The following is a 21,397-nucleotide window of genomic DNA, read 5'->3' on the forward strand; positions in this document are numbered from 1 at the left end:
AATAGATTAGCTGCAATAGTGCAAGCTAGAATTCTATATTTATTCTGTAGAATGTTTTACCATACCTGAGTAAAAAGCTCTAGAAACTCTATGTTTGTTTAGGATAGGAGCTGCAGGATTAACATGGTGTGACATCACTTCCTGCCTGAGTCTCTCCCTGTTCTGGGCTCAGATTACAGCAGAGAACGGAGGGGGGGGGGGGGAAGAGGAGCAAACTGAGCATGCTCTTGCCCAGGGCAATGAGGTTTAAGCTGAAGGCAGGAAGTCTGATACAGAAGCCCATGAGTACACAATAGAAGGAAAGAAATGCAGTGTTTCTTTTGACAGGGGACTCAGAGCAGCACTACTTTGGGGGTTTACTGGTATATTTAGATGGACCTTTCTGATAAGGCTTACTTAGTTTTAACCTTTCCTTCTCCTTTAAACACAGTTTATCGCCGGTTTCATAGTCACGTTGTATCACTACAATCCATCTTTATTGTCTAGTGTTAACGAATCAAATCATTTACAACATTAATTGAAAAGCTGTGGATTTAGAATGTTCTGATCAATGTCTAAAAATACCTCCCACCCCTTCTCCCTGTGCTTTGTGCTCTCCCCACTCTGTGTTATGGGTACGACATGGGAGAGGTCGGGCAGAACCAGCACTGAATATAAATGTACTGATAGGACAAGAGGCAGGAAGTGAGACTGGGTTTGCTGGGCCGTTAATTGAATGAATACTTAATATGTAAGTAAGTGCTGCGCTGGGCGGATACATTGCTTTTTATACGTTGTGAAGTACTTTGCCTTTAATAATGCTAAAGTCATCTACTTTATTGTAAGAGACACAAAGTCATGTCATACCCTAATGCTCTTCTCTCCACTTACTGATGCTTCACAGGAGTGGAGGGGTTTATGCTAATCACTCACTGGTTGGGGTGGGGTTTATGCTAATTACTCACTAGTGGGGGTGGGGTTTATGCTCATCGCTGGTTGGGGAGGGGTTTACATTAACCACTTACTAGAAGGTGTGGGTTTATGCTTATTACTCACTAGTGGGGGTGGGGTTTATGCTCATCGCTGGTTGGGGAGGGGTTTACATTAACCACTTACTAGAAGGTGTGGGTTTATGCTTATTACTCACTAGTGGGGGTGGGGTTTATGCTCATCGCTGGTTGGGGAGGGGTTTACATTAACCACTTACTAGAAGGTGTGGGTTTATGCTTATTACTCACTAGTGGGGGTGGGGTTTATGCTCATCGCTGGTTGGGGAGGGGTTTACATTAACCACTTACTAGAAGGTGTGGGTTTATGCTTATTACTCACTAGTGGGGGTGGGGTTTATGCTTATCGCTGGTTGGGGAGGGTTTCATACTAGCCAATAACTAGTAGGGGTGGGGTTTAAGCTAATTACTCACTAATTAGGGCAGGGTTTATGCTCATCCGACACATTGAATGAATATGATTAAATAAACAATGATTGGGGCAGAATAAATAACGATATAATCAGACACATTTACATGGATAAAGTAACAATGTAACCCAGTCCATTTCCTCCCAACAGACAAGATTGACCATTTAAAGGCCACAATACCCTACTGGCCACACAACAGTGATGGCGGCACAGAAACACAATGGCTCGGTACCGGTGAATCCAAATGACCTGTAACACTCACAGAGAGACAGCCACAGATATGATACAGATGCTCACATTCCAGTACCTTTGGGTAGAATCAAAATTGAGTTTTTTCTTAAAAAAAAAGAAGAGGGGAAAGGTCGCCAGCGCTGCCAGCTGTTTCCTGTAGTCGTCCGAAATCCTAATCCTGCAGAATTTCCTCATGGGTTTTAGTGAACACCGAGTCTAGAATATATTTCGCTGACGTGTTCTCTGCGGATACCTGAGTAACTGTTTGTGTCCAGGGATGGGGGGGGACAAGCCGCTCAAAGCTTCCCGGATTTCATGTAGGAAGGGATCGACCCCCGCTGCGTCAGACCTTCGAACCTCTTGTACGTGTAATTGAGGAAGACCCAGTCTTTGGACTTGTAGTCGGGCTCCGGTGGGTTTGACGCTGAAACAAAAAGACATTCGCTTTCAGGAAGATAATAATCAATCGGCACTCGTTCCTAAGTACTAATGATACAGGGAGGCTTCTCATTGGCCAACAAAGAGCAAATATACAGCAAACCGTACCTGGCTTCAAAATGTCAGACTCTGGGAACTCGTCGAAATTGGAGGTGTCATCGATGCTCTTTATTTCAATGGGAATCGCCGCCGGCCTCTCCCTGTAAGCGAACAAAAACCCATAACGAGTAAATATCCGATTATTTATTCTTTGCTTTGTATCGCAAGGTCAGAGACAATAGCCCCATTCGTCAGCACTTAATACCGATAGTTTATAACCGTACCTGATATGTCCCCAATCGACGCCGTCGAAAAAGGGCTGACTCTTAATTTCCTCAACGCCGTTCGAGCCGATGCGGTTTTCGGAGTCTGTACAAAACCTGTGGATGCAAAACCATTAGAGAGCCTGTTATAGTATCAAGCAAGACCCAACCCTCAACTCTTAATCTGCAACTGACCACCATAAAACCATGACAACATAAACAGGAAACGAGATTATCATAAAACCATGACAACATAAACAGGAAACAAGATTACCATAAAACCATGACAACATAAACAGGAAATGAGATTACCATAAAACCATGACAACATAAACAGGAAACAAGATTACCATAAAACCATGACAACATAAACAGGAAACAAGATTATTATAAAACCATGACAACATAAACAGGAAATGAGATTATCATAAAACCATGACAACATAAACAGGAAATGAGATTATCCTAAAACCATGACAACATAAACAGGAAACAAGATTACCATAAAACCATGACAACATAAACAGGAAATGAGATTACCATAAAACCATGACAACATAAACAGGAAACAAGATTACCATAAAACCATGACAACATAAACAGGAAACAAGATTATTATAAAACCATGACAACATAAACAGGAAATTAGATTATCCTACAACATAAACAGGAAATGAGATCATAAAACCATGACAACATAAACAGGAAATGAGATTATCATAAAACCATGACAACATAAACAGGAAACAAGATCATAAAACCATGACAACATAAACAGGAAATTAGATTATCCTAAAACCATGACAACATAAACAGGAAATGAGATTATCATTAAACCAGAAGTGATGACATGAGGGTGAGAAACGGAGAAGTCCCCATTGAGACCCAATTATCTACACCCATTGCCCCAGGACTGACCTGAGAATTAAATCCTTGGATTTCTCCGATGTTGGAACCTCAGGAGGAAAGACCAAGGTCTCTTTCCAGTTCATCACTTTCCTGTATGTTTCTTGGGGGGTCTCTGAGCAGAATGGTGGGTACCCTGGGTGCAGGTGGAGGGAACAATATTATTATGTTTCATGAAGGGAGAGTCAAGTGCAAAAAAACTGAAACCGAAGCTCCCTTGGGCAACTTACCAATTAACATCTCGTACATAATGACTCCCAGCGACCACCAATCACAGAGCTTGTTGTATCCCGTCTGCACAAAGACCTCCGGCGCAATGTAATCCGGGGTCCCAACTGTGGAGTAGGCCTGAAACAAATAATTCCAATTAATCACCGCCTGAAATTGATTGGGCGCACTACAGCGCTACAGAACACAGAACCCACCAGCTGTCGACGGTTTTTCTTCCACGTTTCTGCTTTTCTCTTGGAGTTCATGTTCTGGAAGGCTTGAGAGAGAAAAAGAGAACTTCAGAAATGATGAGCAAGTTTGGGCACCATCCCAATTCTTGCTTAGAAATATATGTATCATGAGCCCCCCAAAACTTTCATTCCTAGTTGCTTCTTTTACCAAAGGAACATAAAAAAACAACATTGTAAGTACAGGGATGAGAACCCACTTCTCTACTTACAGAAGTCACTGGGAGGATTGTGGGTCAGGTTCCGGTAAAACTCAGTTCTATGGGCCTTCTTCAGTCCCGTGCAGAGGCCAAAATCTGAAAGCTTGACGTGACCCTATAGGGTAAAGGATTTAATAACCTGTTAAGGGGATCCCCAGCACCTGAATGCATGGTTTTTGGGAGATACTGCTATCTCAAGTTCCTGATCTAAGGAGAGAGAGAGATTGTTGAAGGCAAACTGGGGACCCTTAGTTCTAATTCCCGATTCAAGGAGGTGGGTTGTTTCTTTGGGGGGGAAGTAGGCTCCTTAGTTGGGTTATAGGGCACTTTAAAGTGGGCTATTCCTAGTTTTAATTCTCAATGATTTAAGGAGTTGGGTTGTCAGGCACTTCTATGGGGGGCAACTGCTTAGTTTGGACTCCTGGAATTGTGGGGCGACTGTAGAGCTGATAATTGAGTGTGGGGGTTAAGTGTGCAGTTCGTACCTTGGCATCCAACAGCAGATTGTCCGGCTTGATATCCCTGTGAATAAACCCAAGCTGGTGAATGGCATCGATAGCCAGGACAGTTTCGGCGATATAAAACTGCGTCGCCTCCTCCGTCAGCGTGTCCTTCTTCATAAGCAAAGTCATCATGTCCCCTGAGCAAAGCAAAGAACGGATATAACCAAAAATGTACCCGCAATTCTATAGATATAGGCCACGGGCCGGACTCTACCTCCAGGCAGAAACTCCATGATCAGATACAGGTTCCTCTTATCCTGGAAGCTGTAGAACATTTTAACCACCCAGGCCCCGTCCGCTTCCACCAAGATGTCCCGTTCTGCTCGGATGTGCGCTACCTGTTGTATGCGAGGAACAAAGGGTCTGTAAATCTCTTTTATTAGAAGCCACTCAGGAACAATGTTCTTATAGGGCACAAGAAACCTGAGAAAGGCCCAGTATCTAGTAGTGAGAGGTCTAAAGCAACTGGACTTGCGGCCCTAGACTTACTACTGCTAAATACTGTCAATCATGAAATGGATAGGGGCCCCTGAGGGCTACAAGCTACTTAAAGGAGAAGGAAAGGTTAAAACTAAGTAAGATTTATCAGAAAGGTCTATATAAATACACCAGTAACCCCTCAAAGTAATGCTGCTCTGAGTCCTCTGTCAAAACAAACAGCACATTTCTTTCCTTCTATTGTGTACTCATGGGCTTCTGTATCAGACTAACTGTTTTCAGCTTAAACCTCCAGGGCTAGGGCTTGAGCATGCTCAGTTTGTTCCTCTCTCCTTCTATTGTGTACTCATGGGCTTCTGTATCAGACTAACTGTTTTCAGCTTAAACCTCTAGGGCTTGGGCTTGAGCATGCTCAGTTTGCTCCTCTCTCCTTCTATTGTGTACTCATGGGCTTCTGTATCAGACTTCCTGTTTTCAGCTTAAACCTCCAGGGCTAGGGCTTGAGCATGCTCAGTTTGTTCCTCTCTCCTTCTATTGTGTACCTATGGGCTTCTGTATCAGACTTCCTGTTTTCATCTTAAACCTCCAGGGCTTGGGCTTGAGCATGCTAAGTTTGTTCCTCTCTCCTTCTATTGTGTACTCATGGGCTTCTGTATCAGACTTCCTGTTTTCAGCTTAAACCTCCAGGGCTTGGGCTTGAGCATGCTCAGTTTGTTCCTCTCTCCCTCCCTGATGTAATCTGAGCCCAGAGCTATGAGTGAGCAGGGAGAGACTTGGGCAGGATGTGATGTCACACCAAGCTAATATGGCAGCTGCTATCCTAAACAAACAGAGGGAGCTTCTAGAGCTGTTTACTCAGGTATGGTAAAGCATTATACAGAATAAATATAGTCGTATAGCTGCACTATTGTGGCTAAACTATTGCCAATAAACTGCTTCGGTCGCTTTCCTTCTCCTTTAAGACACCAGATTTACCTGTTCTTTCTCCAGCATGTCGGCCTTGCGTAGAATCTTCATGGCATAGATGTGTCCAGTGTCCTTCTTCTGAACGAGACGAACCTGCAATTGGTCCAAGACGCAGAAATATGCTGTAAAAAATGTGTATCCGTGTTTCTCTCTGAATCTGCTAGGGGGTGAATGTGTGAGCATTTGGAGGAACATGGCCGACACGCTCCTATTGAAAGCAGTAGCCGTCTGTCCTGTTCTCTGGTTCTGACTCTGGAAATAGTTTTCCTCCAGGTGTGTTCACTACTGTTTCAGTAGTCACAACCAGCAGTGCAGAGAACCTAAATCGCCAGACGGATACTGCTTTCGAGAGTAATGAAATATTAATTTTTCCCAGCAGATCATCACTTGATTGCAGTGGGTTAGTAAGACACCAACCTCTCCGAAGGCCCCTCGGCCGATGACCTTCAGCGACTCGAAATCCTCCAGCCCCAGGCGGGTCCTCTTCAGCCGCAGGAACTCCGTTTCCTTTCGGGCGTGTTGCGATCGCCGCATTTTTTTCTGTTGGGGCAGTAGGTCAGATCTTAAGTTATGTCACAATAATGCATGGACTGGAGTACAACTGGGACTGTCACCCATATGCATCAGTAATTCTGGGGTACCTTACTACTAAGCAGGATCTCCCCCCGCAATTATTAGCCCGATGGTCAGCTGGGGCACCTGCCAACAAGCCAAATATGGCTACAATGAATAAACCCAAACCATGACAAAGCCCTGCCCTTATCGTAAGCCCCTCTTTTGTACCGTTCCCCCTCTGGGTTCCCCATTACCGTGCTGCAATACCGCCTGTACTGTAGGGTTGTGATTATGTTCTTAGGGGCCGATTCATCAAGAGTCGAATATCGAGGGTTAATTAACCCTCGATATTCGACTAGGAACTAAAATCCTTCGAATTCGAATATCGAAGTCGAAGGATTTAGCGCAGATAGTACGATCGAAGGATTATTCCTTCGATCGAACGATTAAATCCTTCTAATCGAACGATTCGAAGGATTTAAATCCAACGATCGAAGGAATATCCTTCGATCAAAAAAACTTAGGAAAGCCTATGGGGACCTTCCCCATAGGCTAACATTGAGTTTGGTAGCTTTTAGCTGCCGAACTAGGGGGTCAAATTTTTTTTTAAAGAAACAGTACTTCGACTATCAAATGGTCGAATAGTCGAACGATTTTTACTTCGAATCCTTCGATAGTCGTAGTCGAAGGTCGAAGTAGCCCATTCGATGGTCGAAGTAGCCCAAAAAAACTTCGAAATTCAAAGCTTTTTACCTTCGAATCCTTCACTCGAAGTTAATGAATCGGCCCCTTAGTGTTGTTTAGAGCTACTTCTATTCATTTATATAGCAAGACCCAAAACAAATTTGCATTGAGTGAACCCTATCTGCAAACTTTATGCCCAAATCCTTGGAAGCTGACATTGCTGCAAAGGCTGAAAACATTGATAAAACCATTTATCCCTTCCCTCTAGATAAAAGAACAGGACCTCGGAGCTGACCACATCTACAGGCATCTTAAGGCCAGAAGCTGAACCGAGAGATCGACCTGCTGTGTTTAGAGGCCGCTACTGCCTAGGTGAGTGCATGCTCTTCGGCAAAACAATGCAGCATATGAGAACAATATAATGTGTGTGTATATATACACTTCTTCTTTATGTTCGATGGATAAGGCTTACATGATAATATCCCTTTAATGTGAAACTATATATAGAAAACCTTACAGGCATTTACTTCCCATTTAATAATGGCTCCCCGTTTAGGAACTTAGCAAGGCGAGTATGACATGTATTATTACTCTGGAACACTAGAGGGCAGAAGAGGCTATAAAAAAATAATAATAAAGTATTTTCCCGGCAGACTTTCTTCCTAAAACGTTTAAAGTGGCCAAATATGATAAAACGACAGCAAATAAAGTACCTCGTCATCTCCCAGCCCCTCCTCCTCCATGGCGATCTCCAGCTTCTTCTGCCTGTAACACACACACAATGTCACAATATATATATATATATAAATAAAACCAAAAACATGTCATAGTTATACATTTGGGTAGGAACCGCCCTACTGTGGAGCTTCTCTCCTTATAGGGACCCGATGGACTGGGTATTTGGCAAACGTAATGGCAATTAGATTTGAACTTGGGAGGTTAGTGATTATCTCTTACATTCCCCAAGGTTTAGCGGATTCCTAGTCTGATCTAGTCAATGCTGCAGGCTGCGCTACTTTCAAAGCCGCCCTGCTTTTTACAGATGGTCTTAGGAATGAACTGCAAGAGAGACCCCCCCCCCCAACAGTCCTTCAATAACACTTGGGGGGGGGGGAACCAACCCCTAGCCAAGCCCAAAGTGATGAGTGTGAGCGAATCAGAAGCTAAATCTCTGCAGGTTTGTGGATGTGAAACGTCGCAGCACAGGAATCAGCAAAGTAAAACAGCAGAACGGGAAGTTGCTCTGAGGTTACACCGTCAGATACAGAGATATCCCTGCTCTGCCTTCGACCAACTGCAATTAAATCAATTAACTGCCCTGAAATGGGAAGTGCGACTCATTTTTAATGTTGTGCAATGAAAGTTGGGTAGTACTTGGTCGTTATTTATTGCCGCTCCTTACTTTGGGATTTGAATTGCTGTCTGGTTGCTAGGTATACTAACCATAGCAACCAGGCTGTGGTTCCAGTGATAAGCTAAAAGATGAATAGGAGAGACAGTGCTGCTCCTGTCATAACAAGGTTACAGATACATCTCCCCCTAACTGACGTTCAGACTGGGCCCCCTTAGCTCATAACAAGGTTACAGATATATAGAAACATTGGGGTGTCACCCTGCTATAGTTCCAGGGGTACCCAGGGTACAAATAAGCACTCACCCCAAATCTCCCCCTAACTGACCTTCAGACTGGGCCCCCCTTAGCTCATAACAAGGTTACAGATATATATGAAAAATTGGGGTAACAGTCACCCTGCTATAGTTCCAGGGGTACCCAGGGTACAAATAAGCACTCACCCCAAATCTCCCCCTAACTGACCTCAGACTGGGCCCCCTTAGCTCATAACAAGTTACAGATATATAGAAACATTGGGGTGTCACCCTGCTATAGTTCCAGGGGTACCCAGGGTACAAATTAAGGCACTCACCCAAATCTCCCCCTAATGACCTTCAGACTGGGCCCCCTTAGCTCATAACAAGGTTACAGATATATAGAAACATTGGGGTGTCACCCTGCTATTAGTCCAGGGGGTACCAGGTACAAATAAGCACTCACCCCAAATCTCCCCCTAACTGACCTTCAGACTGGGCCCCCTTAGCTTCATAACAAGGTTACAGATATATAGAAACATTGGGGTGTCACCCTGCTATAGTTCCAGGGGTTACCCAGGGTACAAATAAGCACTCACCCCAAATCTCCCCCTAACTGACCTTCAGACTGGGCCCCTTAGCTCATAACAAGGTTACAGATATATAGAAACATTGGGGTGCACCCTGCTATAGTTCCAGGGGTACCCAGGTCACAAATAAGCACTCACCCCAAATCTCCCCTAACTGACCTTCAGACTGGGCCCCCTTAGCTCATAACAAGGTTACAGATATATAGAAACATTGGGGTGTCACCCTGCTATAGTTCCAGGGGTACCCAGGGTACAAATAAGCACTCACCCCAAATCTCCCCCTGAACTGACCTTCAGACTGGGCCCCCTTTAGCTCCATAACAAGGTTACAGATATATAGAAACATTGGGGTGTCACCCTGCTATAGTTCCAGGGTACCCAGGTACAAATAAACACTCACCCCAAATCTCCCCCTAACTGGCCTTCAGACTGGGGCCCCCTTAGCTCATAACAAGGTTACAGATATATATGAAACATTGGGGTGTCACCCTGCTATAGTTCCGGGGTACCCAGTGTACAAATAATCACTCACCCCACATCTCCCCCTAACTGACCTTCAGGACTGGGCCCCCTTAGCTCATAACAAGGTTACAGATATATAGAAACATTGGGGTGTCACCCTGCTATAGTTCCAGGGGTACCCAGGGTACAAATAAGCACTCACCCCAAATCTCCCCCTAACTGGCCTTCCAGACTGGGGCCCCCTTAGCTCATAACAAGGTTACAGATATATAGAAACATTGGGGTGTCAACCTGCTATAGTTTCCAGGGGTACCCAGGGTACAAATAAGCACTCACCCCAAATCTCCCCTAACTGACCTTCAGACTGGGCCCCTCTTAGCTCATAACAAGGTTACAGATATATAGAAACATTGGGGTGTCACCCTGCTATAGTTCCAAGGGGTACCCACGGTACAAATAAGCACTCACCCCAAATCTCCCCCTAACTGACCTTCAGACTGGGCCCCCTTAGCTCATAACAAGGTTACAGATATATAGAAACATTGGGGTGTCACCCTGCTATAGTTCCAGGGGTACCCAGGGTACAAATAAGCACTCACCCCAAAATCTCCCCCTAAACTGACCTTCAGACTGGGCCCCCTTAGCTCATAACAAGGTTACAGATATTATAGAAACATTGGGGTGTCACCCTGCTATAGTTCCAGGGGTACCCAGGGTACAAATAATCACTCACCCCAAATCTCCCCCTAACTGACCTTCAGACTGGGCCCCCTTAGCTCATAACAAGGTTACAGATATATAGAAACATTGGGGTGTCAACCTGCTATAGTTCCAGGGTTAGGAACCACATTTCTATTCCCAGCACTTGGATATCAGGGAGATTGTGGGTGCTGTGATGATACATTGGGGTTCAGTAACACAATTCAATAAAAGGCCAGAACCCTGAGTCCATAAAGAGGTGTCAGTACCGGGTCTCTCGCTCCTCGTGCTGTAGGATGAGATTACTGTAGAAAGTCTCGAGTGTGAGTTTGGCCACGGTCACTCTCTCCCGGGTGTAGCCGGTCATGGGACAAGAATTGGGGTTACTCGCCGTCATTGCCATAGTAACGATCCCTGCAAAGAGACAGAAAGAGCCCAGTTATCCATCAGTTCCAAGCCTGGCCCAGATATCAATCTACACTATAAAATAGGTACAGGGAACTGCCTTCCAGCAGGGGCGGTGGGACTCATGGAATAAGAGGAATATAGAGAAGGTTACAGAGAATCCTGGCACAATGTTCCCTTGTGGTGGCATTTTTTCTAGAGTTAATAGTGGAAAATGTGGGACGGAGTTGTAGGAATCACAGGGAAAGCTGCACCCCACCCACCCGGGATATTTGTGCTACAAAAAAGACCAGTGTTGAGGCTGAGGGTGTAACAGACTGACGTCTTATAGTGAATGGAGCAGCTTCCCAAGGCTTCCAGGAAATACAGGTGTAGAATTTCTTCACTGGCTGCTGGGAATTGTCGTGCAAATCCTCGTGTTACCGTTACAGTCGCACCAATGTACTAACAGCTTCCTATTCCCTCAGTCCCATTCTCCTACAGAGCAGCCAATCACATTCCTCGTCCACACACTCGCTCCCTTCCTCGTCCACACACTCGCTCCCTTGCTCGTCCACACACTCGCTCCCTTCCTCGTCCACAAACTCGCTCCCTTCCTCGTCCACACACTCGCTCCCTTGCTCGTCCACACACTCGCTCCCTTCCACGTCCACACACTCGCTCCCTTCCTCGTCCACACACTCGCTCCCTTGCTCGTCCACACACTCGCTCCCTTGCTCGTCCACACACTCGCTCCCTTGCTCGTCCACACACTCGCTCCCTTCCTCGTCCACACACTCGCTCCCTTCCACGTCCACACACTCGCTCCCTTCCTCGTCCACACACTCGCTCCCTTCCTCGTCCACACACTCGCTCCCTTCCTCGTCCACACACTCGCTCCCTTCCACGTCCACACACTCGCTCCCTTCCACGTCCACACACTCGCTCCCTTCCTCGTCCACACACTCGCTCCCTTCCTCGTCCACACACTCGCTCCCTTCCTCGTCCACACACTCGCTCCCTTCCTCGTCCACACACTCGCTCCCTTGCTCGTCCACAAACTCGCTCCCTTCCTCGTCCACAAACTCGCTCCCTTCCTCGTCCACACAATCGCTCCCTTCCTCGTCCACACACTCGCTCCCTTGCTCGTCCACACACTCGCTCCCTTGCTCGTCCACACACTCGCTCCCTTGCTCGTCCACACACTCGCTCCCTTCCTCGTCCACACACTCGCTCCCTTCCACGTCCACACACTCGCTCCCTTCCTCGTCCACACACTCGCTCCCTTCCTCGTCCACACACTCGCTCCCTTCCTCGTCCACACACTCGCTCCCTTCCTCGTCCACACACTCGCTCCCTTCCTCGTCCACACACTCGCTCCCTTCCTCGTCCACACACTCGCTCCCTTCCTCGTCCACACACTCGCTCCCTTCATTCCCCACACACTCGCTCCCTTCCTCGTCCACACACTCGCTCCCTTCCTCGTCCACACACTCGCTCCCTTCCTCGTCCACACACTCGCTCCCTTCATTCCCCACACACTCGCTCCCTTCATTCCCCACACACTCGCTCCCTTCCTCGTCCACACACTCGCTCCCTTCCTCGTCCACACACTCGCTCCCTTCCTCGTCCACACACTCGCTCCCTTCCTCGTCCACACACTCGCTCCCTTCCTCGTCCACACACTCGCTCCCTTCATTCCCCACACACTCGCTCCCTTCCTCGTCCACACACTCGCTCCCTTCATTCCCCACACACTCGCTCCCTTCATTCCCCACACACTCGCTCCCTTCATTCCCCACACACTCGCTCCCTTCCTCGTCCACACACTCGCTCCCTTCCTCGTCCACACACTCGCTCCCTTCATTCCCCACACACTCGCTCCCTTCCTCGTCCACACACTCGCTCCCTTCATTCCCCACACACTCGCTCCCTTCATTCCCCACACACTCGCTCCCTTCATTCCCCACACACTCGCTCCCTTCCTCGTCCACACACTCGCTCCCTTCCTCGTCCACACACTCGCTCCCTTCCTCGTCCACACACTCGCTCGCTTCCTCGTCCACACACTCGCTCCCTTCCTCGTCCACACACTCGCTCCCTTCCTCGTCCACACACTCGCTCCCTTCCTCGTCCACACACTCGCTCCCTTCCTCGTCCACACACTCGCTGCCTTCCTCGTCCACACACTCGCTCCCTTCATTCCCCACACACTCGCTCCCTTCATTCCCCACACACTCGCTGCCTTCCTCGTCCACACACTCGCTCCCTTCATTCCCCACACACTCGCTGCCTTCCTCGTCCACACACTCGCTCCCTTCATTCCCCACACACTCGCTCCCTTCATTGCCCACACACTCGCTCCCTTCCTCGTCCACACACTCGCTCCCTTCATTCCCCACACACTCGCTCCCTTCATTCCCCACACACTCGCTCCCTTCCTCGTCCACACACTCGCTCCCTTCCTCGTCCACACACTCGCTCCCTTCATTCCCCACACACTCGCTCCCTTCATTCCCCACACACTCGCTCCCTTCCTCGTCCACACACTCGCTCCCTTCATTTCCCACACACTCGCTCCCTTCCTCGTCCACACACCCGCTCCCTTCCTCGTCCACACACTCGCTCCCTTCCTCGTCCACACACTCGCTCCCTTCCTCGTCCACACACTCGCTCCCTTCCTCGTCCACACACCCGCTCCCTTCCTCGTCCACAAACTCGCTCCCTTGCTCGTCCACACACTCGCTCCCTTGCTCGTCCACACACTTGCTCGCTTCCTTGTCCACAGCGAGTAGCACCCACTCACTTGAGTGTATTATTTTCTGGGTCTGGGAGTGAAAACCATGCACCAGTTTTGGGCTAAGTGTGCCACTATTGTGTCAGATCCAGTGCCAGAACATTGAGTGTTGTAGAGTAGAGAGTCTGAGCCCCAGAGAATTCCTCATGATCACCAGTTGCCCAATGACTCGGCCACACTAAGTGCTAAATGCATTTCCTCAGTTGCGACCAGTTTCTAGACTAACGACTAAGTGCTGGGCCCCGGGGCCTACAGACACCCTATTGTTTCCAGCAGGGACACAGTAACACCCACACGTGCCCTCCAGTTCCACAGGTAAATGTATTTGTACAGTGAGAAAGGTCTCACGTAAGTGTCAGGCGAGAGCAGGATCCTCTTCCCAAGTAACAATCTGCACCTGTAATGACTACACAGGCTTTTCTCTCTATTGCTCTTCTCTGACTCATGAAACAATGTAGTAGAAAGCAGCTGACATGAATCCAACCCCCCTTTAACTCGGGCATTAGAGTGAATAGGAGGCAGCAGCACCCACATTCACTGGCACCCACATTCAGCACCCACATTCACTGGCACCCACATTCAGCACCCACATTCCCTGGCACCCACATTCAGCACCCACATTCAGCACCCACATTCACTGGCACCCACCGTGACATAAACCTCAACCACAATGTCTCAACACCAGCCTCCCTTTCATTACAGTTGCTAAATCCAAACTGTCGGGAAACCACAAGAGAAAAGTGCAGCGAAGAACTTGTTTGTGTCGGACACTGGGAAGGCGAGAGACCCAATAAGAATGGAAACACCTGACACCGCCCAACCTATTGCTGCAGGGCTTACACATTGTATATAGAATGTCAGACGTCTGTATCTGACGGACACCTATCAACAGTTGTGCCCTTCCTATGCTAGTGCCTATCCTTGTCTGTAAACCCGAGACACAGCAGCACTGAGGGAGGGGATTTGCACACAGTGGGAAGCACAGAAACAACAATAACATATAAACAAACAGCAGAGAGCACGGGAGGGTTGGGTTAAAGGCACAGTAAAGACATCTGTGTTTATGCGAGTCAGGAATGCAGTTGTGCAATGCAGTTTACTGGGCCACACACACCTGCGTTTGCAGAGGGGTTGGTTACGGCCCGGTCTCCTCCTTGTCCCGACATTAGGGAACATGGATTAAAGCCCACCCATGGGTCTTCCGATAATCACCCAGTCGGTTCTGACTCTTGAAACAATGTATCAGAAGTACATTGTCCTACAGGACTGTTAATCAGATGCTTCTGCTACATTGTTTCCAGTATAACGGAAGCAGCGGATATTCAGGCCTTTCACTACACCTACTGTACTACTTACTGTACTGCACATTGTGCTACACCTACTGTACTACTTACTGTACTGCACATTGTGCTACACCTACTGTACTACTTACTGTACTGCACATTGTGCTACACCTACTGTACTACTTACTGTACTGCACATTGTGCTACACCTACTGTACTACTTACTGTACTGCACATTGTGCTACACCTACTGTACAACTTACTGTACTGCACATTGTGCTACACCTACTGTACTACATACTGTACTGCACATTGTGCTACACCTACTGTACTACTTACTGTACTGCACATTGTGCTACACCTACTGTACTACTTACTGTACTGCACATTGTGCTACACCTACTGTACTACTTACTGTACTGCACATTGTGCTACACCTACTGTACTACTTACTGTACTGCACATTGTGCTACACCTACTGTACAACTTACTGTACTGCACATTGTGCTACACCTACTGTACTACTTACTGTACTGCACATTGTGCTACACCTACTGTACAACTTACTGTACTGCACATTGTGCTACACCTACTGTACAACTTACTGTACTGCACATTGTGCTACACCTACTGTACAACTTACTGTACTGCATATTGTGCTACACCTACTGTACAACTTACTGTACTGCACATTGTGCTACACCTATTGTACTTCCTACTGTACTGCACATTGTGCTACACCTACTGTACTACTTACTGTACTTGCTCCTTTTTACTGTACTTCCTCCTTTTTACATTTTATTTACTGTACTTCCTACTGTACCACATAGTTCTATACTGTACTGCCTCCTTTTTACTGTACTACTGTACTTCCTACTGTACTGCATATTGTTTTATACCTACTGTACTACCTCCTTCTACTATATCATTTAGTGTACTACTGTACTACATACTGTACCACATAGTTCTATGCTGTACTGTCTCCTTTCTACTGTTCATTTACTGTACTACTTACTGTACTGCACATTGTGCTATACCTACTGTACTGCCTCCTTTCTACTGTACCATTTACTGTACTGCATATTGTACTACTATACTGTCTTCTGTAGCACTTACTGTTGTACTACTTACAATACTACCCTACTTTACTACTTACTGTACTGGCTATTGCACTGCTTTACTATACCACTTACTGTACTGCTCTATTGTACCACTGTACTACCTGCTATACCACTTACTGTGCTGCCTATGGTCCTATTTACTATGATGCCTAATGTTGCACTTACTGTAGCACTTACTGTACAACATGCTGGCCACACACGTGACTGCTCATACCCACAAGTCTCTGCGCTTGTGTCTCCTTATTGGCAGGTGTGAGCTTTATTCTCTTACTCACCTGGAGAACAAGACTGGGGCTCAGACACATCCAGTGATAAAGATCAGGTGTAAATACATCACTGGGCACGTGTATAAATAACACAATAACTCTGGCCTACACACAGACACATATATATTTATATATACAGGACACATATATATATACAGGAGAGAATCGAAAGGACAATATGGGGAGCGCTTGGGGCTGTGAGCAGAAGGCGCATCAGGAGGAATATACAGACAATATAGAGGGAATATAGAGACAATAGCGAACATTACCTGCTCCTCGGGGCTCCGCCGTCCACGCCGCTTCCACACTCCGGGCACCACTGACCGCTCTACAGACTTCCGCACCTGCACCGCTAACCACTCCCACCTCCACATAAACCACGCCTACCTACTGACCCCGCCGCCGACACGCCCCCAGCGCGCAAGGGAAGTGATGTCACGCACCAGAATCACAACTGAAAGAGATGGGTTGGAATTCAAAAGTCAGTGAACTTTATTAGTCACTGACAGCGCACACTGTGTTTCCTACTGGGGCAATAAATCCGTAATTTAATACATACCTCCCAACTGTCCCTTTTTCGGAGGAACAGTCCCTCTTTTGACAGCTCAACCCGCAGTCCCTCATTTGTACTGGAAAGTCCCTCTTTTCTCTGCACTGAACAGCCAGAAAAAGAAACAAAGTTTCTCACTTCATTCGCTTTTAGCAGAGAGCCCAGAACAGCTAACAGGTGCAAATAAGATACTTTGTAACAATTTTGAGACACAAAAACACAGTTTAGATAAGGAGAAATATTTTCAAACTTTCATAAGCTGCCAAATTTTGTAAAATGAACATGGTAATTAGAGGGTGTGGCCACAGAAAGGGGTGTGGTCAAAATGTTGCTATTGTGCAAAAAAATGTTGGTCCCTCAATTTACTTAATGTTTACAAAATGTTGGGAGGTCTGTTTATTGTCCTCTCTGTCTCTCTGTGTCTGTTATACCAACTGACTTCAGTCTTACACTTCCCCTAGGAACCTCATGTCTCTTTCATTGCACCAATAGATTTACTGGTACTCACTTCCTTTCCACGGGGGGAGTGTATTTCCTGGTACTCGTGTGACTGTCTCTACTTCCTTTGCACAGGGAGTGTATTTCCTGGTACTCGTGTGACTGTCTCTATTTCCTTTGCATGGGGGAGTGTATTTCCTGGTACTCGTGTGACTGTCTCTATTTCCTTTGCACGGGGGAGTGTATTTCCTGGTACTCGTGTGACTGTCTCTACTTCCTTTGCACGGGGGAGTGTATTTCCTGGTACTTATGTCACTGTCTCTATTTCCTTTGCATGGGGGAGTGTATTTCCTGGTACTTGTGTGACTGTCTCTACTTCCTTTGCACGGGGGAGTGTATTTCCTGGTACTCGTGTGACTGTCTCTACTTCCTTTGCACGGGGGAGTGTATTTCCTGGTACTCGTGTGACTGTCTCTACTTCCTTTGCACGGGGGAGTGTATTTCCTGGTACTCGTGTGACTGTCTCTACTTCCTTTGCACAGGGGAGTGTATTTCCTGGTACTCGTGTGACTGTCTCTACTTCCTTTGCACGGGGGAGTGTATTTCCTGGTACTCGTGTGACTGTCTCTACTTCCTTTGCACGGGGGAGTGTATTTCCTGGTACTCGTGTGACTGTCTCTACTTCCTTTGCACAGGGGAGTGTATTTCCTGGTACTCATGTGACTGTCTCTACTTCCTTTGCACAGGGAGTGTATTTCCTGGTACTCGTGTGACTGTCTCTACTTCCTTTCCACGGGGGAGTGTATTTCCTGGTACTCGTGTGACTGTCTCTACTTCCTTTGCACAGGGGAGTGTATTTCCTGGTACTCATGTGACTGTCTCTACTTCCTTTGCACAGGGAGTGTATTTCCTGGTACTCGTGTGACTGTCTCTACTTCCTTTGCACTGGGGAGTGTATTTCCGGGTGCTACTGATAGATTTCCCCATGTAATTACAGTATCTGACTGATTAGTATAAATGGGACGTGACAAAGTGAAACAGGAGCAGTGGCGCCTCTAGTGGAAAGAAGGGAGTAGTAGCAGGACAAGATGGAGACAGTAGGACAAGGTGGGTGACAGTGGTTAAAGTAAAACACTTGGTCAGGGGGATGTTGGGAAATAAACAACCCATGAAATGCCCCAGGTTACAAGTTTTTAGTTAATATAAATAATGAGACCTCAAAATGTCTGTGTTACTCTGGTCCGTGTCACAAGTATAATCACAGTCAGTGTTCATCACTTGAAATGACATCTAAATATTGAAAAAGTACAGTACAAGTTGCCCCATATCCTTTAAAGGGACCCCAAGTATTAAAGGACATTCCATTACGTCCTACAGGCAGCACATAGAGGGTTAATCTCCCGTGTCTCCTGGTAGGACAGGTAATAACAATTAATACAGCCTTTAAAACCCCCACATAGCCCCTCCCCATCATGTTTTTTCCTGTCCTACCTGGGATAGGTAGAGAAGAGGATGAAGAACCAGGTCCCTAGGGACTTGTAGGCCGTGCCAAAGCTACCTGAGGGTGAGCGGAGGGGGATATACATCCTATGGCAGAGTGAGTCCCTTTTAAGTGGCTGACTGTTCAGCAGCTTAGGGACAAGGATTGCAGGCAAAACGCGCATATTCAAGAGCGCATTGGAAGAGGTACGCGCTGCAGCTGAAGGAGCGGCGTTCTCTTCCGGGTTGTGACGCGCTATGACGTCACTTCCGGTTTTCGCGCACCAGGAAGCAGGATGGCGCGGACGCCGAGGGGGGTGTTTTTTCTGCGCACACAAGGTGAGCAAAGAGTATATATGACCCCAAAAAGCAGGAAAGAATGGTCTGTGTCCATGTACCAAGTACTTTCCGCATGCTACCAGGCTGGATGAGCTCAGATCATTTTAAAAAGGTATGGATATATCTGCATTATGTGGCTCATGTTTGTTTCCTGCATATTTATAAAGACTCAATTACTTATGATGATTCATTTGATTGTAGATGTCTAAATCACCATCCAAACGTCTGCAAAAGGTAAAACACAGACTTTGTGCGGCATGTGAACAGCCGTTACCGGATGAACACTTACAGAGGCTTTGTTTGACCTGCATGAAGAATACACTGGAAGAAGATCAAGTGAAACAGTCTGAACAGTTTATTGACTGGTTTAAAGGGATGATGTCGCAGACGTTTGAAGAAATGAAGCGTTCTGTTGGGCCTTCTACATCAGATAATAATGATGACCTTATTATATTGGATCAAATATCTGGAGATTCTGAGTCTGGCGAATTATCATCTTCTTCTTCTGACTCAGCTGTTTTGGCGAAAAAGGAGAAAATGAAGGAATTTTTCTTTTTCCAGCCGATAAAACACAAAAAATTGATTAGAGCCGTTAATAAAGTTATGGAAGATCAGAATAAAAATAAAGAGCAAGATACTGCTAAAGATTCATTACTTTTTTTCTCAAAACAAAGGGCAGATACGTTTCCTGTGAATCCAGTTGTGAAGGAGTTGATGGAAACAGAATGGAAAGATCCAACTAAGAGACCGGAATTATCTAGAAGGTTTAAACAGATGTTTTTGTTACACAAACAGGATATATTATCCTGGGAAGAACCTCCTAAAGTGGATATTTCCATATTGTCTATAGGTTGTCTAAAAGAACAACAATACCAGTAGAAGACACAGCAGGGCTGAAAGAGCCAATGGATAGAAGAGCGGATACAGCGCTCAGAAGATCACATGTGGCAGCAGCAGCAATTGCTAAACCTGCAATAGCATCAGTGTCGGTGTCAAGAACTCTGAAATGCTGGATTAATAACCTAGAAGAAGATATTGATTCTGGTGTATCTAGAGATGATATTTTGGATGCTTTCAAATATATTAAATTGGCGACTGATTTTCTTTGTGATACTGCAGTAGAAACAGTTAAACTGTCAGCAAGACTCATGGCGTTGTCAGCTGTAGGTCGCAGGGCTTTGTGGGTAAAAGCCTGGAAAGCAGACGTGACTTCAAAGAATAGTTTATGTTCTCTTCCTTTTGAAGCAGGGAGGCTATTTGGAACCAAATTGGATTCATTGATTGAAAGTCTGCAAGGTGAAAAAGCGAAGACCTTACCACAGGATAGACCGAGGGGTCTTAAAAGACCATTTTTTCGTCGAAGATCCAGAAGTGCTTCACCCAAAGCTAAGCAGGCCAGGTATTCAACGAGAAATAGGGATTTCTTCAGAAGACCAAGACAGTTTCGAGGAAATGAGTATGACCGAAACAACAGAAAGGATCTCAATGCAAAAAGTGGCAAGAACAAGAAACTGGGGTTCTGACGCCAGGCTTTGTTGCGAAGAAGTGGGAGGCAGACTATCTTTCTTTTACGATCAGTGGGAAAGATCAACAACAGACAAATGGGTTCTGAATTCAATACGAAGTGGATATCGAATAAAATTTTGCCATCATCCAGTAGGAAGGTTCGTACAATCTTTTCAAAAAGAAGAGAATTTTCAAAAAGCCGTAGAGGGATTTATAAAGTTGAAAGTATTGGAAGATGTCCCAATACAAGATTGGAAACAAGGGATTTATTCAAAAATGTTCCTGGTTCCAAAACAAGGAGGAAAGATGAGACTAGTCATAGATCTCAGATATCTAAACAAATATATTCAAAAAGAATCGTTCAGAATGGAATCAATCAAATCGATACACAGCATACTCAACAAGGGAGATCTGATGGCTACGATAGATTTGAAGGATGCTTATCTGCATGTACCAATTCATCGCAGAAGCAGAGAGTTCCTCAGGGTAGCAGTGAAGATCAGAGGAAAGATAAGACATCTGCAGTTCAGAGCTCTACCGTTTGGTTTAACCTCAGCACCAAGGGTTTTTACCAAAATAATTGTGGTTATAGCAGCAGCTCTTCGGAAGAGAGGGATATTTATTGTACCGTATCTAGACGACTGGCTGCTCAAAGCATCAAATCTAGAGGAAATAAAAGATCATCTAGAACAAACACTGATTTTTCTGAAAGCACATGGATGGGTTATAAACAGAGAAAAATCAAATCTACAACCCTCCACTTGTGTCAAGTTCCTGGGGTTTGTCGTAGACTCGGTCAGACTGAAGATAAGTCTTCCA

The 21,397-nt window shown here is 46.2% G+C and overlaps 1 protein-coding gene across 2 annotated transcripts; it reads right to left on the minus strand.

Moving 5' to 3' along the window:
* Positions 1-457: 457 nt before the first annotated feature.
* stk38l.S (serine/threonine kinase 38 like S homeolog) lies at positions 458-16,692 on the minus strand. 2 transcript variants are annotated; one of them, NM_001091259.1, is given in 15 exon segments: positions 458-1,179; positions 1,271-2,051; positions 2,174-2,265; positions 2,389-2,484; positions 3,286-3,409; positions 3,504-3,621; positions 3,699-3,760; positions 3,944-4,046; positions 4,417-4,571; positions 4,649-4,772; positions 5,848-5,931; positions 6,256-6,378; positions 7,791-7,842; positions 10,685-10,829; positions 16,536-16,566. In NM_001091259.1, coding segments are annotated over 13 exon segments (1,395 nt in total). In that variant the 5' UTR covers positions 10,819-10,829; positions 16,536-16,566; the 3' UTR covers positions 458-1,179; positions 1,271-1,923.
* Positions 16,693-21,397: the final 4,705 nt, after the last annotated feature.

This window comes from Xenopus laevis, chromosome 3S (genome assembly GCF_017654675.1).
Source record: "Xenopus laevis strain J_2021 chromosome 3S, Xenopus_laevis_v10.1, whole genome shotgun sequence".
NCBI lineage: Eukaryota > Metazoa > Chordata > Amphibia > Anura > Pipidae > Xenopus > Xenopus laevis.

Coding starts and splice junctions, on each gene's coding strand:
- stk38l.S (XM_041587585.1), bottom strand. CDS start 10,818: ATGGCAATGACGGCGAGTAACCCCAATTCTTGTCCCATGACCGGCTAC. Junction 3,761..3,943: donor CAATCCTCCCAGTGACTTCT/GTAAGTAGAGAA, acceptor TTCTCTCTCAAG/CCTTCCAGAACATGAACTCC. Junction 3,410..3,503: donor TATGTACGAGATGTTAATTG/GTAAGTTGCCCA, acceptor ACCTGCACCCAG/GGTACCCACCATTCTGCTCA.